Source organism: Lepidochelys olivacea, assembly GCF_965140295.1.
Source record: "Lepidochelys olivacea isolate rLepOli2 genome assembly, chromosome: 3".
NCBI lineage: Eukaryota > Metazoa > Chordata > Testudines > Cheloniidae > Lepidochelys > Lepidochelys olivacea.
Window position 1 is genome coordinate 89,798,686 of NC_140413.1, and position 20,321 is coordinate 89,819,006.

The 20,321-nt window shown below is 38.0% G+C and overlaps 2 protein-coding genes across 9 annotated transcripts in view; one reads left to right on the top strand and one right to left on the bottom strand.

Moving 5' to 3' along the window:
• The window catches only part of NT5DC1 (5'-nucleotidase domain containing 1), a 327,326-nt gene that overhangs the window by 22,498 nt on the left and 284,507 nt on the right, over window positions 1-20,321 (top strand). The window lies entirely within an intron of this gene.
• The window catches only part of COL10A1 (collagen type X alpha 1 chain), an 83,993-nt gene continuing 65,491 nt past the window's right edge, over window positions 1,820-20,321 (bottom strand). For 5 of the 8 annotated variants that reach the window (XM_084623676.1, XM_084623674.1, XM_084623679.1 and 2 more), the window contains 3 exons: window positions 18,998-19,164; window positions 17,642-17,795; window positions 1,820-5,491 (listed from right to left, as the gene is read on the bottom strand). In XM_084623676.1, the coding sequence (XP_084479802.1) occupies window positions 3,597-5,491; window positions 17,642-17,780 (2,034 nt within the window). In that variant the 5' untranslated portion in view covers window positions 17,781-17,795; window positions 18,998-19,164 and the 3' untranslated portion in view covers window positions 1,820-3,596. The remainder of the gene's footprint in view (window positions 5,492-17,641; window positions 17,796-18,997; window positions 19,165-20,321) is intronic. The other 3 variants (XM_084623681.1, XM_084623680.1, XM_084623677.1) reach the window with 2 other exon arrangements.

Below are 20,321 nucleotides of genomic sequence, written 5' to 3' on the forward strand. Positions count from 1 at the left end.
TCAGGACCTCATGTTTAAAGGACACACTTCTAATTTTTTCTTTCTTGATTGTCTTTTTAAACATTTTAAGAAACACTACAGGTCATGGTTATTGAACCTAAATGCCAACATATTCAAAAGCTGAAATAACTTCAGATTTTCCTATCTATTTTGTATTATAGTGAAATTGATAGCAATTCTTAATCAACTGTCATTTTTTATGTATACTAAACGTTAAATTCAGGAAGGAAGATTATTTGAAACCAGAAAACTTTCTGAAACTTTCTTTTCCTGCTCACAGCTAATGGCCATTACAGAATTTGTACTGGCAAAGGACGACTAGACTTCTGGTACTTTACACTGTTGTTTTAATTAAATATATTTTTCTTCCTCTGTGAGTAGGAGTAAATTATTTGTTTTGTTTATAGAGTATTTTTAAAATATGGTTGTTTGTTTTTAAAAATGGTGAAAATTTTTTGAAAGAAAATGAATCTTCATTCTGAGCTCAGCATCCATGACTTTTTGTTCTGATTTTTGCTTATTTTTTTCTCTGGCTGCATTTAATTCACTTCTGATTTGACATTTTTTCCGTTAATTGCATTCTTATGTCTGGTGTTTCTTGGAAGTCCAATAACCTTTGTAGTACCTGCCTAAGAAGAATTGGGGTCTGTCACTGCTTTCTGTAAACGTAGATTGTGAATCCAAAACTAAAAACAGCTTGGTTTGCAGCTTGGACTTGCAAAATTAAAACTGGATGACTGAAATCCAGATTTACCACCAAAATCCCTCTCTAGCCATCCAAAGTTTTTTGAGGTTATTTAAAATCTGATTATACTTATGGCTAGATAGTCTCTGATACAACAATATGAAAAGTTCATTAATAAGTCACTGTCTTGTTGTACTGTTTGTCTAAACTCCTATAAAGCAAGCCTAAGTGTTTCTGTTCATTAGATTAATGAAGAGGTAAGTGGGTAACAAGTTATTCATCTCTTAGGGATGTCTGTTCTAACATTGATGCAGATTAAGATTTCATAAAATGTACTCTCAGTAGTATTAGTTAATACCCTTCTTCCTCCTGCTTAAAAAAAAGGTACTGTAACTAATAAAGATTTGTGAGGCATCAATCTGTCTGATGCTCGGTACATGTTGGCAAATTTAGCACGCTTTTGGATTGTCTTCAGTATAAAGTAATTGTGAAAACATTATCAGAAGATCAGTTGTACTTGCCAATGGAAGGTTTCCTACCCTGTGGCTGTTAGCACTTTCCAAATGGAAGTGCCAAATAAATTGAATGTATTGGCAGCAAAGTATATCATCCTGAAATGCCGGAAAGATGCTTTGGGCAGTCAAACGGATTAATGATCTATCACAAGATGATTGCATATTAAAATAATTTGTTGTACAATAAATTAGTGATCCTAATTCATGAATTATATTGGGATATGAGGAGAAAAGACCAGGCTGATAATCAAAAAGGCCAATGTGCCTAGAATTTTCAGTTTGGCTCAAGAGGAAGGAGAATTTATGTGGTGTTTGGATATTGTGTTTAGTGCCTATTATGTTGCCAGTCAGCCTTGCAAAACTATCATGAAAATTTACCAACCCACTCAGTAAATCTACTTGGCCGCAGTAGCATAAATCTTATTTGGCTCCCCCAGAAAGCATTGTTCATTGTAGGCAAAGAAATGACTAGAATTTTGCAAAGCTGTAGCATAATAATTTATTACAATTTTTAAAAGAATACATATTGACTTAATAATAGACCAATTTAAAGATGAGCTTCACTTTTTTATTAATACCAAAGTTTTATCAAATTGGAAAACAAAATAGAAGTGTTTAGAAAAGAAAAAAAAATGCTGGTTTCAAATTAATACAGTCATTGGCTTGGGTTTCATAAAGAAATAGTATAATAAAAAAAATGGTAAAACATGGATTTTTAGCTTTTAGTAAGGGTAACACTGACAAAGCATCTGTGTAAAAGCAACTTTCAGCTTAAAATAAACAATAAAATCAGTTTTTCAGGTTTATTTGACAAGCCTCTCTGATGCATACTCTTCTTTGAGAGCCATGCATGGACAGAAGAATCTTATATGAACAAAAGCCTGATTACACTGTTACATTGCTATTTTGTACATTTGACAAAAAAAAAAATACAATTAAAAATATTTACTTAGTTGATTTGCTTATCTATGTACCACTAACTTCAGTGCTGAGTACTATATATTAGATGAATGCTGTATCCAACAAATTAATGAAACATTAAATATATGTGTGAACAGTAAATCCGACAGTGTGATCTGTTGGCTGATTTAATTAGCTCTGCCGGGAATTTATCAGATATGTTATTGAATAATGCACATTCCCAATTTTCATTAATTGGGAACTAATAAAGATATATGCTTTTTAAAGAAATAAACTTACTGTTCATGAAAAACAGTGTGGGTAAGAGACTGCTTCTAATGATTGTAGGTGATAAAGCTATTTTAAATTTGGAGTACAACAGTATATACATGAATATCTGTGTTTTGTTATAGATCTGTACTGCCAGTTTCTAAATTTACTGACAAAAACAGTTGTAACATTTACTCAGAACATTAGTTAGTCTACAGCACCTTAGTTTAAAATTTGTTTTCAAAATACTGCATTAGTGTGTTGCTGCAGATTATAAAACCACATTTCTAAAAAATCATTGCATAGATTTTTAGATGCACAATCTGAGTATTCATCTTTAACCTTAAATGCTTGGCTTTTCAGATGTATAGTTTTTTTAAAATAAATCCTTCAAAAGACGACCCTTATCTAAAATAGACATTTAAATTTAATTACTATAATACAAAAGACTTGCTTCCAAAGTCTTCCTGTCCTTTCTGTCCATCTCTGTAACTTTTTCCCTTCACCCCCGTTGAAGAGAGCCCTTAAAAGGACAACACCCCTTTTCTTGCAGATGGCTGAACAAGTGAGTTTCTCTTTCTTTACTTCTGACTATTTGATGAACCAGTTTTAAGAGATCCCTCCAGCGAAATCAGTACCTTAGTAAGATATAAAATCCTGTTATGCCTAAAATCTTTGGAAACATATTTTTTTAAGTTGATGAAACTTCATAAACATGTCTATTGTTATTATAACAAAGTAAATTAGTGTTCCCTTTTTCTAAAAGCAATCTCTTGAACATTGTTATGAACACACTAAACTTCTGTGACTGATTAATTTAAAATAATGTCTTTGTTTCAGTGAGTTAAATATGTAGTAATCTGGAATGATTACTTTATGAAGGCTTAAGAGTACATTTAAAATATAAAATCAACTTAGAAATACTAATTAAGAAAATGTAAAATGGAGAAGAGCTGCATCATGTATTACCATAATGTTTAATGTTGTATTCAGCAGGACAGCTGTCTTGCCCTTACTACAAAGTTTTTGCAAATAAATCTCTGACAGACTTCCAAAAACACACAAAGTTACTCTGAAGCTTAATTTTGAAACAAACTCCCCTACCCTATCATCCTCACTTCCCCTTTGTTGCAAATAATTTGTATGACCAGTCATAGGTCTCACATCATAGTCCAATTAAAATTGTCTGAAAGAGACAATATTGGGACTGCTAAGGTAGGATACTATCACATATGAGCAAACAAGAATCCTGAGAAAGAGGAGTGAACGTAATCAGAGGAATACAAGCCATTAGATTCTGCATTGGGCAACTGCAACCAGACTTGATCGTTTTCCATGAGATCAATGACAGCACTTCCAGAAGCTTGGTCAAGGTATCCTTTCTTGTACTCATCATAGGTGTACATGATTGGTGAGCCATTTTTGTAGAGTGCGACCCAAACATTTGTTCCTTTTACATGTACATGGTAAGAAAAATAGTAAAGTCCTGGGATCCTACATGTAAAGATTCCTGTTCTGGGGTCATAATGTTGCTGTCGGTTGTACAAGATTTTATCAAATTTGATGGGCATAGTGGCCCCAGGGTAGGCTTTGGAGAGAATGGCAGAGAAGGCTGATACTGGCATTCCAATTAGACCTTGGTTTACTCCTGCTTTCATAAGAGGCATTCCTGTGAGGCCTTGACTCTCTCCTGCTTTTATATAACCATCTGGCATCTGTGGGAGTATTGCTTGACCAGGAGGACCAGGTGGACCCGGAGGGCCTGGTAACCCAGGCTCTCCATTGTTGCCTCTTGGTCCTGGGAGCCCAGGTGGCCCCATGGGTCCATTTAAACCTTTTGTAGCAATGCCAGCTGGACCTGGTAATCCTGGTGCCCCTGGTTCCCCTTTAGTGCCTGGAAATCCTGGAATGCCTGGTGGCCCAATTGGACCTCTTATACCAGGTATTCCAGAAGGTCCTCTTGGGCCTGGCTCACCATTAAATCCTGGTCCTCCTTTAGGTCCTGGTGCACCCATTGGACCAGGTAGGCCAGGTGGCCCTGCATGACCATTGTCCCCTTTCGGGCCTGGTAAACCTGGAGGTCCTTTAGGACCAGCAAGACCCTGCTCTCCTGGATATCCTGGTTTTCCGTCTAATCCTGGTAGGCCTCTGTCACCTTTAGCTCCTGGGTATCCTGCAAGGCCTGCAGGTCCTGCTTCACCTTTAGGCCCAGGTAGGCCATTTTCACCTGGTATTCCTCTAAGTCCTTGAGGACCCATATTTCCAGGTGGTCCAGATGGCCCTGGTTCTCCTGGAACTCCAGCTGGACCTTCATCTCCTTTGATCCCTGGAACACCGGGAAGGCCTTCAGGTCCTCTATGTCCTTTCATCCCTGGCAAACCTGGCTTTCCAAACCCTGGAAGACCTGGGGATCCAGGCATGCCTGGGGGTCCAGGCAGTCCTTTTGCTCCAGGAATCCCTGGCAATCCTGGGGGTCCATTTGCTCCAGGCTTTCCAATTCCTGCTGCTCCAGGTTCCCCAGGAAGACCTTGGGAACCTGGGATGCCTGCTGGTCCTGGTGCACCTGGTAAACCACGATCACCTTTCACACCTGGCTGACCTGGAAACCCGTTTTCACCAGGCTTCCCTATCCCAGCAAGTCCAGGGGGACCTGGGGGGCCCTGGGGACCTGGGAGCCCTCTGTCACCTGGGCGACCTGGAACTCCATATCCATTTTCTCCCTTTAGTCCATTTATACCAGGAATACCTGTCTCACCCTTTTCTCCAGGGACACCCCGTGGCCCTTGTGCTCCTGGTGGCCCTTGTTCTCCTGTCTTGCCAGCAACAGAGATTCCAGCAGGACCAGGAATTCCAGGAGGCCCCTGTGGCCCTCTTGATCCTGGGAGACCAGCAGGTCCAATATTTCCTTTTTCACCATTTAATCCTCTCTCCCCTGGTTTTCCTGGTAAACCAGGTAAGCCTGGCTTTCCAACAGCAGAAAATCCGGGTGGACCTGGGGGGCCTGGTGGACCTTGAGGACCTGGACTTCCATAGCCTGGTGGCCCTGCTGGGCCTGGTTGTCCTCTTGGGCCAGCAGGACCTGGTAGACCAGGAGGTCCTTGTTCTCCCCTTCCCTGTAAACCTAAGACACACAATACAATCATTAGTGCAATGGTAGAGGGTTCATAGCTTGTCAGCATTTTGGCTGACGCTTAGAGATGAAACAAAATAAAAACGAAAATACTAATTAGTATAACATCTACAAAGATCAGGGTCTTTAAATTACTGCAAGTTCTAGTGGTTAGAACAGAGAACTGGGGATAAGACTGCTGGGTTCTGTCCCCTGCAGAACCAATCATTTGGTGTGAACTTGGGCAAGTCACTTAAAGTCTCTGTGCTTCAGTTGACCCATTTATAAAAGAAGCATAAAATACGTAAGGCACAGTAGTATAGAGTCTAGATAAATATTTACCTAACATTCCCTTTTCCCTCTTCCACCAATTGTCTACTATAGTGATCAGCACTGAAATAGTTAATATATCATTCCTTCCTCCACTGGAGGGCTCGCTTATTAGCTAGGACAGCTAATGCTGCAATGAGATGAATGGGAGGAAGGCACACGGGAGTTCCCTACTGACTCTTTGTTTAAGCCTATCTATTTGCAGATTCAGAAAGACTTCCACAGTGGTTTACATTTGGAAGTTTATCTCCCCAACTGTATGGAGTAAGAATATATTCATTCATTCATTTTTTTAAATGAAAGCTTAAATTCTGCAGAATCTGAATACGTCAGGTGTGCTCTGAACATATATTGAGCAGTCTGGATTCAGTGTGTGGCCTGGGCGTTTAACACCACAGATTAAACTTGTGTGCACCACGAGCCCTGATTTCTAGCTAAGAGAGGTGGTTTTTTTGGTGGTTTCTGCCTTGCTAAAACATACTGAACTATCTAAACAGACATTGTTACTCTGTTAGCACTGACCTCCCACTTGGTAAAGCAACTCCTATCTTTTCATGTGCTGTAATATTTATACCTGCCTACTGTATTTTTCACTCCATGAATCTGATGAAGTGGGTTTTAGCCCACGAAAGCTAATGCCCAAATAAATTTGTTAGTCTCTAAGGTACCACAAGGACTCCTTGTTGTTTTTGCTGATACAGACTAACAAGGCTACCCCTCTGAAACCAGTCATTGTAGGTTGAGTCTGTGTGCTGTACAGAAAACAATTTCTTGGTGGAATGAATGGAACCAACGGTGTTAAAGAGAAGTTACAAATCACATATGAAGGCTGAGTTTGCTCCTTGTAAGGATCTTCATATCCTATGAAAAAATATTACCTTTCTTTAAAGATTTTGATAGTTCCCAATTAACAAAATCAGGTAGGAATAGTAGGGGAGAATATTTTGATTTTTACAATATTGCAAATATATATTTTAATAAAACCACTGTCTTGTCTGTGGGCAATTCTTATTTAAAATTTAATTTAAGTTCTCTTACATAAGTCAACCTCAGATAAGGCATAAGTAATTATCTTATTTCTACACAGTTCTTGATTTCATTCAAACAATGGACAATCTTTTCCCAAAACAGTCTACAGTACTTTAATGTCAAAGTTCATTGATTTGAAATTTTGAAATTTGTAGTACTAGGTCAATGAATTCAATTAGTTAGTGGTGTCTACTCAATTGCATATTTGAAAATGTGCAAAATTAAAGAAGCTTCCTAATGCCTGAACAGCTGTCATATCAATTATTTTACTAAAACTACAACTCTTAAGATTTCAGCCTTTCCCTCCTCCTTCCCTCCTGCAAGGCTGAATCATGGTTTTTGTTTCTTAGTAACTAAATCACATAGCATGTCTCTAGATAACATCATTTATTTGTAGTGGTTACTTTCACTTTATACACAGTTGGGCAAACGATGGCCATTAATTTCACTAGAGAGACAATTGGGTGAGGTAATATCTTTCATTGGACCCACTTCTGTTGGTGAGCGAGACAAGCTTTCAAGCTACACAGAGCTTTTCTTCGGATCTGGGAAAGGTACTCTAAGAGTGTGTACACTGTAATTCAACACTAATGGCTGACAGTTTTATAACCCCTTGACCTGGGCCAGCCATGGGTGTTTAATTGCAGTGTGGACATACCCAAAGTGTCCCAGATTGTTTAGTATAAATAGTTAACAAATATTCCAACAGACCATTCAAGGGAAGTGGCCCATTAACACCTCTGCAGTCATAGGACAAAAAAGGGAGGTGAGTGGGTTACAAATTGTTGTAATAGCCATAAATCCAGTGTTTTTATTAAGATGACGATTTTTTTAGTGCCCAGCAAAGTTATGAATTTAAGCTCCGAGGCTTGTCTTTTGAAGGTGTGGAGCCGGTTTCCTTTGAGGACGAGGGCTGAGAGGTCAGATAGGGAGTGATTGTTTTGTGAGAAGTGTTTTTGCCCATAGTGATGTGATACAAGATTTTTTTCTTTTATCGTTTTTCTGTGCAAGTTCATCCGAGAGCATAATGATTGTCTCTTTTTTGCCACATAGTTGTTATGGGGAAATTTAGTGCACGGGGTGGGGTACGTCACATGTTGTGATAGGCATGCGTAGGACCCATGAGTCTTGAAACGTGTGTGGGGCAGGGGATCGATCATTGTAGTAGTGGAGATGTGCCCAGGTTTTTTATCTGTTGCTCTGGCAGGGTCTAGTGCTGGTTTGAGTTGGTGTGCCCTGGTCTGTGGGGAGCTTGCTTCTGATGATGAGCATGGCAATGTTGGGGAGTTGTTTTGAAGGGAGAAAACCCTCAGATCGCACACCCCTAGTTGCCACCTGCCACCCCACACTGGAACCCATATGGAGTATTATTAAACAGTTACAACACTGTTGTACTTCATGGAGACCACATCCTGAAAGAAATCTTTCCTGAATCCCCTCTTCTGGCCTTCAAACACCTTGTCTCTCTACTATCCTAGACCAACACAGCTATAACAACACTGAAAAGGTTAATTTCACTGTACTGTCATGCATAATGTAGCATTGCTTTTCTTTATTTTAGTTCCTTAGCATTATGCTTTTCTACAGAAAATGGTTTGGTGTGTAAGAATAAAGCAGCAGATGGAGTCACTCCACCTTGTGTCAGATATAAATATAGAAATAAAGAGTTGTGTGCTTAAATGTTGACTTCCCAAGGTGCTGTTTGGGAAATTGCAGAATCCTTTGGGACTTTGGATGCTGATTTTTGTGGAATACCTATAGCACTAGAAATAATATAAATGTCAAGAGGATACTGCAATGTGAAACCCCACAGTTTGCATGAATATGCCATGCTCTTCAGTTGATGGATCTGTAGATACAGAATACTGCTTTATGGCAAAAGTTGTTAGGAATAGTTAAAGAAGGTGTGCAAGTAGAATACTAAAGTCCACTGAGCAGAGCAGAAAGGACCTGTCACTTGGGTAAGAACATTAACATTTGATTTGGAAGATGCTGCTGGATGGTGCATGTTTGAAGAGATCGTTGGAAAGAAGTCTGAGTTCCGCTGTGAATCAAAATATTTTCTGTTTGACAATGGTGGTTGCTCAATAGCTATAAACCAAATGCAGCTTAAATTTCAGCCTCTGAGGTGTGTCTGTGTGTAAACTTTACCTGGAATGTGTGTGATGCTGTAGTACTGCAGCCTTCTAGAATAAACTGCTGCACAAGTGACACACATTATAAGTTTGTCCAGGATAAAGAGTATCCAGTGTCAGACTAGAAAGACTAGAGAAATTAATATGTGGTTTAGAATTTTATGTGCCAAGAATAGGAAATAGGAGGGGAAAGCATTATACTGTTTAGAAGATATTTTGTGCTAGTTTGTGTATAAATGTTTTCTCTTATTTAGTAATGTGAAGTGAAGGTGTTCAGCACTGCTTAGTTTTAAAATAAAATCCTTCATTCCAGTGCACAACTGGGGCATCTTAAAAAATATAGATGGTAAAGTATGAATCCTATTGGCAGAACAATATATAACAGGATATTGCTAGTGAATGAATAGTCAGATGGTTACCCTAGTTATATTACAGCTAAGGGGTACACTTTTTTTTCAAGAATTTTGCCAGCAACTTCCATTGACATAAATGAAAGTCACATAGCAATAGCCTGCAGAGCACTTGTAACATTTACATATAACTTTACAGCTGAATTCTGATTGGCTGTTGGTGCTTCTTTGCTGATGTTACCCTCCTGTACAGCTATAATGTAATCAGGAGTGACATCAGCAACTTTATGACCAGTTCTCATTCATATTACATGCATCTGCTTAGCTGTAATTGTGGACTGAGAAAAGGGTAAGAAAAGGTTATCAACAACTTTCTGGAGCTGCTTAACAGCTTTCAAGAATTGTTCTCAGACTGTCTTTACTATTCCTAATGATGTTATTTTAAGAGTACACAACAGACTTTTACCTATTTTCTTTCACCCCTTTTCTTGTGGCTAAAGCCAGAAATTTAATTTTTGTTGGCTCTTTACACAGATTGTTTCATATCTTGACAAACTGTTGCTCTTCTATTCTATCCTTCTCCAATCAGGTTAGAATAACTAGTCCTTTGAGGTTATGTTGTAATATGGATCGCTTGCATCACTGGATGTTGTATACCTCTAGCGTAACTGTTTTGATGAGTGCTTGATGTATTAAATATGAATCCTAATTAGTGGTAGATTAGTTTTTTTTTTTTTCGTTTCCCAATTTGAGTTTGAGCAAGGCTTCCTTCCCATCCACTTATTAATTATTTTGAACCTCTAGACCTCTGCATAACACTCTCTTAACCAGAAAGTACAGATAAATAGTTCAGTTTTTCTTCTCTAAAAATATATGGCTATACTTATTTGTAAGAGACATGTAGGGAGAAGAAAAATCTGGTCTGTGTACAGTGTTTTTGGTATTCACTGGGCTTTGGCTTCATGTGCTGCCTGGAAAATAGTTTTTAGCTGCCAAATGTAAAAGTACAATTTCTGCTTCTACATAATTACAGTGTACTCCTGAAAAGATCATGTTAGTTTGCTCATGTTACCACCTCATCATCCATTAACTTAATTAAAATAAGGCTAATGTTTTAAATCCTACAAATAGAAAGCAATCTCATTACTGCATGCAGCAAAAATATTATAAACTGACACAAGTGTTGGTCTTCACTGGGATGAGGTACTTGGAACCTGTCACTGTGTGTGGAGTGTATATTTTAATTGCCCAGTGCAGTTCTAGCATGCTGCTGCTCTCGGGATTGCTTACTACTGAACTATGATATCCAGTAGGGGACAGTGGTAGCTTTGTGTTTTGGAACATAATCAAGTGATAACTGAAGAAACAGTTCTAAGAAGAACTACATGGCATGGAAAAACCAGGAAGACTTAAGTCATACAAGAATAAGAAATAACCTTCAATGTAAGTTATGTATGTGGTTATTTTTTAAACGTTTACAGTTTCTTTTAATCATGGCTTAAACACAGATGGGACCAGTGGATGCAACATACTGACTTAGTTAACGTGAATTCGATACATCACAAGTATGCCACCCATGAGTTCCGTTACAGTAATTAAATCCTGCGTTCAGAAAGAGCATGTAAGACAAATGTAATGTAAAGTTTAGTCTTTTAGACTGATCTGAAAAATTGTGGTAGTCCACCTGGCGAAAAATTTTTAATGATCCCAAAAGTATTTCTTATGCTATTGAGCAATAAGATGTTTTCCAGGCCTGCTTGTATCACAGTCTTAATTGGTTAGTTCCATCTTCTTTTCTCTCTTTTTTTTTAAAAAAAAAATCTTAAAATATATGAGTGGCTTGAGCGATTAGAAGAGAGATACAGTGCCTGTCTGTTATAGGTCATCTGTACTAACTCAGGCCAGACTCCTCACTAATGGCCTCTATGATCTATTTGCGGTTACGGCCTAGCTTCTAGTGGACGTATCCACATTGAAAACACACTTACCTTGTGAAGCAATAGCCTCAGCAGAGGGGATATGGAGAGTGAATTATCTTTTCACCTATAAAGATGATCCTTCAAGATTAACGTTTAGGGCACATTGGCAAGACAGAAAGGGGGAAGCACGCCCCGCTGCTGCCCATGCTCTAAGTGTTCTGTGAATAAGGCTGTCAATCTGTCACCTTTCATGAGTAGTAAATTAATTAAAACCTACGAGAGATGTTTTTGGTTTCTTATTTTAAGTAACCATAGAAATTTGAGGATCTAACACTCATTGCTACTCTAAGTTAATATTTATATTACTTTTGGTTTGGAGATTCTATAATTTTAGCCATTTCAGATTTCTTTGTTCTAAAGTATAACAAACTGTCAGCTAGAATGCATCTTAAATTCTCTAAAACGAGTAAGCGGAGTGAGGTTGAGCATTAGAAGCTTAATTTGGAACTTCAGATTCTTTCCATTTTACTTTGGTGTCTCACCTCTCTGTAGGGAATGTAACTGCAAGGCATGCCCAGGCTGCTGTTCTTTTCTCCTTTCCACCCATACTTTCAAACTCATACATCATGCTGTCTTCCTTTCATATGTTCAGTGTACAAACCTTGCTGTGACTGCAGCTTCTAACAGTGGCCTTCTGGTGCACAGAATTTGGTGCACGGAATTTAGCACACAGTTTGCACAGTAGTTGCATCAGGACCAGAGGCGGATTAAGGGTTTGTAGGGCAGAGCAAGTGAGGGCCCATCCCCACCCCTTCTGCCTTCAGACCCCCCCCGGTTCCTGCCGGGGAACTTGGTCAGGGTGCACGGGTTTCCCCTGCCCACCTGGCACTCCTGCCGGGGAGCGAGGTCAGGGTACGGTGCTCCTGTCGGGGTGCTTGGGATGCCCATTTTGGGGGGCCCCCCCAGTTGGCTCGGGCCCCTGGGCATGGGCCCTGTTGGACCAGTAGCTAATCTGCCAGTGATCGGGACCCTTTAGAATTATGCAAATTATTCATAACCAGGTGAGTGAAAAACTGAGGCCAAAGAATAAAATATGAACTGTTGTTAGTATGGGAGTTTTATGCAGTTACCTAGAGTGCCAAAGCAGAATACCTGAGGCACAGCAACATACACAGTTTAAAATATTGCTGTTGCAGTTAAAATAATTTCAAACAAAGAATAATACAAATAATTGAAACTTTCTTAAAGTGATATATATTGTGTTCAAATCATTGTTGTGCAACCACAGGGGAAAAAAATTAGAAATAAACCTCCCTTCTAACTGCATGAATTCTACTTTTAAATGCAGTAGAATCCCAAAAGAGTAAATAAGGTATATAAAGAGGGCAGTTTGGCAGCGTGGACTATGTGACCCTGGCCAAGTCTGCTCTCCAAATGACTCTGTAATTCAAGGAAGCTCAGTGCAGGCCCACCAGGTGAAATGTATACTCTATCTTAAGAGCCGAGCCAAGTGAATTTAATTCCCATAAAGGGTCAATACTCAGTTCACTGTGCTATACTTTCATACCGTGAAATCACTTTGGTTCTGTTCTAATTCTTCGTTATTTGTATAAGTTAGATGAAATAGACCTTGTCTTCATTTAACACTCAGAGCAGGCTCTCCGCACCCCTTAGTGGAATGTTACTTGGTTTGCTGATGTGAATCAGAACATAGGATTTTTCCACCACTCACTCCTCTAGAGGGCCATGTTAGATGATAGTTTACTTGGGAGCATTGCCATTCCCAGTAACAAATTCAGGTCAGTAGCAAAGAATATCAGGGTTGGAAGGGACCTTAGGAGGTCATCTAGTCCAACCCCCTGCTCAAAGCAGGACCAATCCCCAATTTGTGCCCCAGATCCCTAAATGGCCCCCTAAAGGATTGAACTCACAACCCTTGGTTTAGCAGGCCAATGCTCAAACAACTGAGCTATCCCTCCCTCGGTAAGTTCTGTACAAATCCTTAGGAACGATAGACACATGTATCTAAAAATTGGTTAAGTGTATCCTCTAGGGAAAGGCAAGGGATTTGTTGCCTTAAGCACAAAGTGTTTTTAAAAAAAAAATCAGCATTTTGCCAGCAGATATCATTCAAGTATCTCACTTCTACTCCAAGTATAGTATGGGGGAAAACTGGGATAACTGTAGGGCATCTGTTGGCAATTATTGACTTTTTGAATGGTGACCAAAATACATTTCCAGTGATGCTCAGCGCACTGGCTGATGGCAACATTTGGCTCTTGTATAGACTTGCCAATGGAATGCTACCACCCAGGGTTTAAATTTAACCAGTGCTGTCTGGAGCATAGCCCTGGTGAATATTTTCAAACCCGCGGAAGCTCTGGCACGTCTTGCAGGGTTGAAGCCCTGGGGCTCCGGGAAATACTCTGTGAGAATTGAAGCCCTGTTAACCCCTCACAGAATGTAGCTGCAAATGGCAATGCAATAGTTAAAGGAGGCATATTTGTGGACCTGAGAAGGTTGATATTTTTTTACACCAGAGGTTTCGAAGGGTAGAGAAAATCCTACCCACTAAGAACCTAGAAGGAAGCAGTGTGTGCAGTTGCTTCTCTCATTTATGCTTGTTAGGATGTTATGTGTTACCCATCTCTTTGCATTTGGAGTTTGGAACATGTAACATTGCCAGGTCAGGACCTCTTCTTAAATCTGATTTCCAAGTTAATGTGTCTGTTCAAAATCCCAGTCCTTCTGTTTTGTATAGGGAAGGTATATTAAGCCATGGTAGAACAGGGCAGGTGAAAAGATTACTGGACGCAATCGGGATAATTGAATTTAATCGGGATAACTGAAGTGTTGGTTGGCCACTTAAATAAAAAAAATTCTTGGCATGTATTTTTTGACACACAGTGTGGCCTATGTACTCTGACTCTAGCCAGACCTTGTTTACATACCAAGTTCAGTGGGAGGAGAAAGCACAACCAGCAAGACTAAGTTTTTTTTTTTTTTAGAATTAGTTGTGTGGTTGTCCTCAACCAGGAATTTTGCAGACTTCAAAGCTGTGAACCAAAGTGCTGCAAATAGTATCATAATCTATTTAGCAAATGACAATGCTAAACACATGCAAAAGAGGAGAAAATTATGTTCTTTACCTGGGAAGTTGTTATGAGTGGGATTTGGAAAAGAATTTCTAACACTGCCCAACTCTGCTCCTATTGAAGTGTGTGGTAAAACTTCCATTGACTTCAGTGGGACCAGAGTTACGGTGACAACAGAGTTCTTTTTCAGAATCCCGCCCATCGTTATTAGAATCCACTACTACAATACAATTATGGAGAAAAATAGTTATTTGTCACCAATGAGCAGATGCGGGTTTACACATGCCCCTTGTTAACAGATTTCACTGCCCTTTGGATCCAGTGAAGGAAAGCTAGAGCTGTGGATTTAAAAAAAAGAAAGACTGGGAAATATAAATTAAGATTAACAGAGTGATACGTTGGGAGGGAAGAATTATCTAGGTTCTACTTCCCTCTCCTAGAAGTTGGGAGGGACCTAAACATTTGCCGCCTTCTTTTCCACTCCCTACCTTCTCCCATCATTTCTTTATGTAAATTAATAGGTAAAATTTGGGGTGTTTCAGAAAGAACCACGTCTCTGACTCTGCTCAAAATCCTGAGGTTGACTGTCTGCATAGTGGTGAGGAAAGTGGACAGGAATAATTCATGTTTGCAAGTAGGGAAGATGGGGAAATACATTCCAAAGGGCTGCCTAAAATCCCATATCAAGCAGTATTTTCATACAAAAATCTCTAATATTTTCATACAAAAAAGTGAGTAGGGGAAGATGCCATGGACAGCAGCTGGTCCCTTGTTCCACCCCTTTCTGCCCTGGGACTCTCCCTACCCCATGGGTTACAGAGGCAGTTCTCTTTGTCCATCATGACAAATCTGTTCGAATGAGTGCCCTCCACTTGAGGAATTGAAGAAGGTGGTCTTGTCCTGTCTTTTATCTGTCTTGCTTTTACAGGGAGAGACTATAAAGATCACAGAATTGAGAGTTTCTGCTACTGGACAGCTACTGGGATAAGTTAAAACATAAGTGTATCTCAGGTTCTGTGAAGTAAGTCCTTCCCAATGAGGGTAACTAGCGAGACTCTGTTCATGAAACAAACAGCAAATTGAATGATAGACTGTGTATTTCATTTTCTTGAGGGGCATTATTACTTGGTAAGTAAATTCTAGAGAAAACCCAATGACAAGTCAGTGAAAATCTTGACTGTAAACATAGCAGAGTGGGTGTGTCTGTTAGTGAAAGTTAAATCATCAGCTGTATGTCTATTTATTACAAAAATTTAAAAGTCAGGAGCAACATTTTTTTTGGTCACAGGGCAAACAACTTGGTGTGTTTTGCATTTAAATTATTTAAAAAATGAATTTTTAAAAATAAAATGTGTAAGCCACTTGGAAAAAACAAAACAAAAACAAGTCAATGCTCAGACAGAGGTAGCAGACAGGACACCAGTCAATACTCAAGCCGAAGACACAGACTATAAGACAACTTTTTTACTGATAGGAGGAATGATTTATGATCAAGATTGCTTTCCTCATCTCAAAACGACTCTTCTTTGCAACTGCCACGTTCCTGCACAAGTATACAGCTACATGTAGGTGAGCTATAACAAAGATAAAAACTATTCTGAATGCGACCTTTGGTACTGTAGGAAAGAAAAGAATGGGCACTTCTGTCTTTTTGGGCATTTTCTGGCTGCAGAATTTAAGATCCAGACAGGTTCTAAATGCTTTGACAGGAGGTGTTCAGTACTTTCAATGCACATTGAGGATAATAGGATTTGAGTTGATGGTACTGATCAGGACTGGTCCTAAATGGTCATGTTGATACAAGAAAGCTACTCTTTTATTTCATCAGTTAATTTTTAGCAAAAATCTCCACTGAGGAGAAAATACCAGTGGGTAGTATGTAGAATCAATTATAAAACTTGATTTATTGGATTCTGATGATCCATTGTGTTTTTTAAATATCATGCTCATTTCTGTCTTATTCTTCAAAACTATTTGTATGTTGTGTATGCAGCGAGGACACAAAACATTTTGACATGATTTAAAAAGTACTGGATCTTTGTGCATGGCTCCCAGCTGCGTTGACTGAACTTGCTGTTTTATATAAAACACACACCTGTAGTAGCAGACCCAGATGTATTAATGGTGTTCAGTGCAGTGCACTCATAATGTCATTTTTTCAGAAATCAAGATTTATAGAAACCAGTTATACTCTATACCTAGTTATCTGATGCGAAATTTGTCAATGATTTGGAGAGCATTAATAGATTATTTTCTGCATGCTAGAGATGACTCAAGAAAGTTGTTCTGATTTGTTAAGTTGAAACAAGCGTTCAGTACTAACAGACACTTTAAAAAGAGGGCTTTCATATACCATAAAACCTATAGTGGTTTTAATATATATTATCTATAGTCACACACTTTATACACAGGACAGAGGAAGAGAGGAAAATACATACTTATAATACCCTCAAAGTGTGTATGAAATGAATTCAGAAATATATGACTTGTTCAAAAGAAATATTTGTATAAAGTAACTATAATTAAGCATGTTTCAGAAACATATTTGTAAAACCAATTTATATTTCAGGTGTTTAAATTAGTCTGTTTTAATAAAGGTGTATTATTTTCTAGCAGGATTATTAGTGTTATTTTCTTATCTCATGACCATCACTGCAACTCAGATTAGTTCAGTGAAGTTACTCTATGCTTACAAATGTGGAACAGAGTTCTAAATTTGGTCCAATATACTGGATTAATATTCAACATTACTAGCTTTTACCATAGTTGAATTTTAAGTAAGGAAACTAATGTAACAGTAGAATATGATTGGACACCTACCTTTTTGACTGAATATTACAGCCAGCTGATTTATTAATGTAATCCCCAGTTATTTTTTTATTGATATGTCTAGTTTGATTGCTTATTTTGAAAGTCATTTCCCAGGTCAAGAGCACTGATGAGCACTGAGCAAGTCTTTATATATAAATATATATGCTTCAAGACTATTCTAAATGGTAATGGCAAAATTCAAAATCACTGCTGCTTGCATGCCTCCTCTTATTTAGTTGTACTATAAAATGGGAGTTTCCCTCTTTCTCTCTGCCAAGAGAGTAGCATCTTCTCTCTCTCTAGACATTACTGTCAGAACCTGTCCCATTTCTGTCTGCAGTGATAATCTTGGTCAATCCTGTATAGCCATTTATGAAACTAAACAGTTATTACTGATAGTGAACAACTATAAAACAGCAAGAGAGATTATCTGTACTGTAATGAACACATGTAGGATATAACTGCTTATAATATTTTTAGAAAGATACCTTACCTTGACTTTTTACGTTAAATGGTAAGAAATGTGGCCCCTTCATGCTGGCTTGTTTTTGGTATCGTTCAGAAAAAAACCCATCACCGCCATGGACAATGTTCAGAGAAAGCAGCAGCAGAAAGGATATTTGTATCTGCATATTCCCCAATCTGTTCTGCATTAAAGAGGAAAAATACTTATGCAAATGATTGTTCTTTTTTAAAAAAATAAGTTGATCAGTTTAGGTTTCGCAGCAATGAACAAATACGTTGTATTTAAAATAATTAACATTACCGGTTCAGTACTGCTTTATACAAAACTGCTCCCAAATCTATATATTTCTAGTGGATTTCTTAAAGTACACCAGTTTTAGTTAGAGAAAGTGGTTAAATGTTTTAAATAAATTTTTTTAATTATAAATATATAAAATCTGTAATCGTACCAGATCAGATTCTGTCCCATACTCTTCCAATCCACAGTTTTGTTTTGTTTTATTAAATATATAAAATATATACCAATTTAAATTCCTTTCAGAACAAAAGTGTAAGTTTGCTATTCGGTCCTATAATGTCGTGGGCATGCCAGCCTCTTGAGGCTTCCAAAACTAGGTGTAGGACCAGCATAGCTTGAATCCTCTAGAATCAGGAAAAAGCCTCTCTCATATGCATTGCAACATGGCAGCATCGCCTCCTTCTAATCAACACTGTATCTATAAAGAGTAAAATCCCGACCCCATTGACATCAGTAGTGAAACCCCCATTGACTTCACTGGGGCCAAGATTTCACCATTAGCCTTTGGAAGTAATTTCCCTTGTGGCAGCAGCGATACAGGCACTTGCTCTTAAAAAAAGCCCCAGAAAACTTCTGTTCTCTATAAGGAAGGATTAGCTTTGGAGTGATCAGTGTTGATTTCGCCATACCTACACAAATTGATGAAAACATATTCCCGTCGATAACAGTCGAAATTTGTAGATAGGCAAGATAATAAAAATGCTGTTCGAAGTTTGATTTAGGAATATTAACTTTGTATATTTTGACATGTGATACTGACAATTTTTATTTTAATGGTTATAAAGCTTTAATTTTTTGAATCTCAACATCTATCGTTAAATTACTGTCTGACTCTACTATTGCCTTACACCCCCCATACTTTCCTGCAACTGTGAACATTTAAATCAATAACAACTGAAAAAAATTCTTAAAACTCCTAATTTTGCCCAACTGAAAATTTAAATAAATAAAAATAGAAAAAATGAACATAGATAATATCTATCTATCTATCAAAATTTATCAAAAAATAATTAAAATTGAATTCTGTCAGACCTATGGTTAAGTTAAATTGGAAGTGAAATGAAAAGGAATGAAACCATAGCATACCAGAATATCGTAGAGTTCCAAATATGTAGTAGCCTTTCAGTAGCCTACTGAGGTGCTCTTCCGCCACAGGTGTGCAGAACAGAAGCTGCTATTTCAAGTATCCTTCTGAGGTATTTATACTGTTTGTTCCCTTGTTAAGTCAAGTTGCACTGTGTTTAAGCTCCTCCCTAAAAGTCATAAGCACTAATTAGGGGGAGGGATCTTGGGCAGGCATCCTAGAACAGGTTGGAGTTTTTCTTACTGTATTGTGTTTCATGTGATTTTGGTGAAACTATACTCGTCGTGATGAACATTTTCTTAAATTACTTTATATCCCTTTTGTTTTCAGGATTGAGCGAGTTAGCATTGGAAAAAGCTTAAACTTGTAAGTGGGTAGATACGTGTTATTTTTTTTAAAAGGATTTTCTGCATACATTTTCAAGGAAATGTAGTTTCATAGATTGTGAACTTTTAACTATCTTTGAGCAGTTACTTTCAGGCATTAGCTCCATTGAAGTCAATGGAGGTTACTTGAGTGAGTAACTGCTCACCAATGTGTGATGTAAGGGTCTTATAATATGTCTCTTTTGTGTTAATTAGGGATTTGTACAGTTCTGAAGCCATCTGAACCCGCTTATTGTGCTTGTGCATAAAAATGAAATTGAAGAAGTATATTAGGGAGAAAGTATCTACATGTGTGTTTCTGTTATGTTGTCTTAGATATACAACACATCAAATAAATAGTCCATATATAGAGACTGTTTATATGCAATGAAGTATTCATTCATAAAGAAACTTGAGTTATACAATGTAATACTACTATTTCTATTTGTTACATTCAGTCTTATTACTTTATTGAAATTGATTTTATTGCATATTGAAAAATCAGACAGATGTAATACAAGCTTGCATTTATTTTTTTCAGAATTTTTCTATATGCAGTAAATGACTTTTGTTTCAGGTTCTGGTTCAATGCAATGTTGTTTATGGTGCATTATAGAGAGTTCCACAAGTTCCTATTCAATAGCATTGACTCATTATGTTTAAACCACCATTAATTTATTGTATTGGGTCAAACTCCATTACAGTTTAGTCCATGCTTAGCAAATCTCTCTGTTTATTCAAAGTATGGATTAGCACTGGCCATACTAAGCCCATTGAAATAAATTTCGCTATATTGACTATTTCTGCCTGTTATGACTTTTCTACTTGGTAAACAGTGACAGATGGTCTCACAATATTTCAGCCCCATTGTCATCATTAATCAATTCTAGATATCATGTAGTAAATTTCAGTTCCGGAATCATTCATATCCCTGGTTCTAAAACATGACATAAAAGCAGAA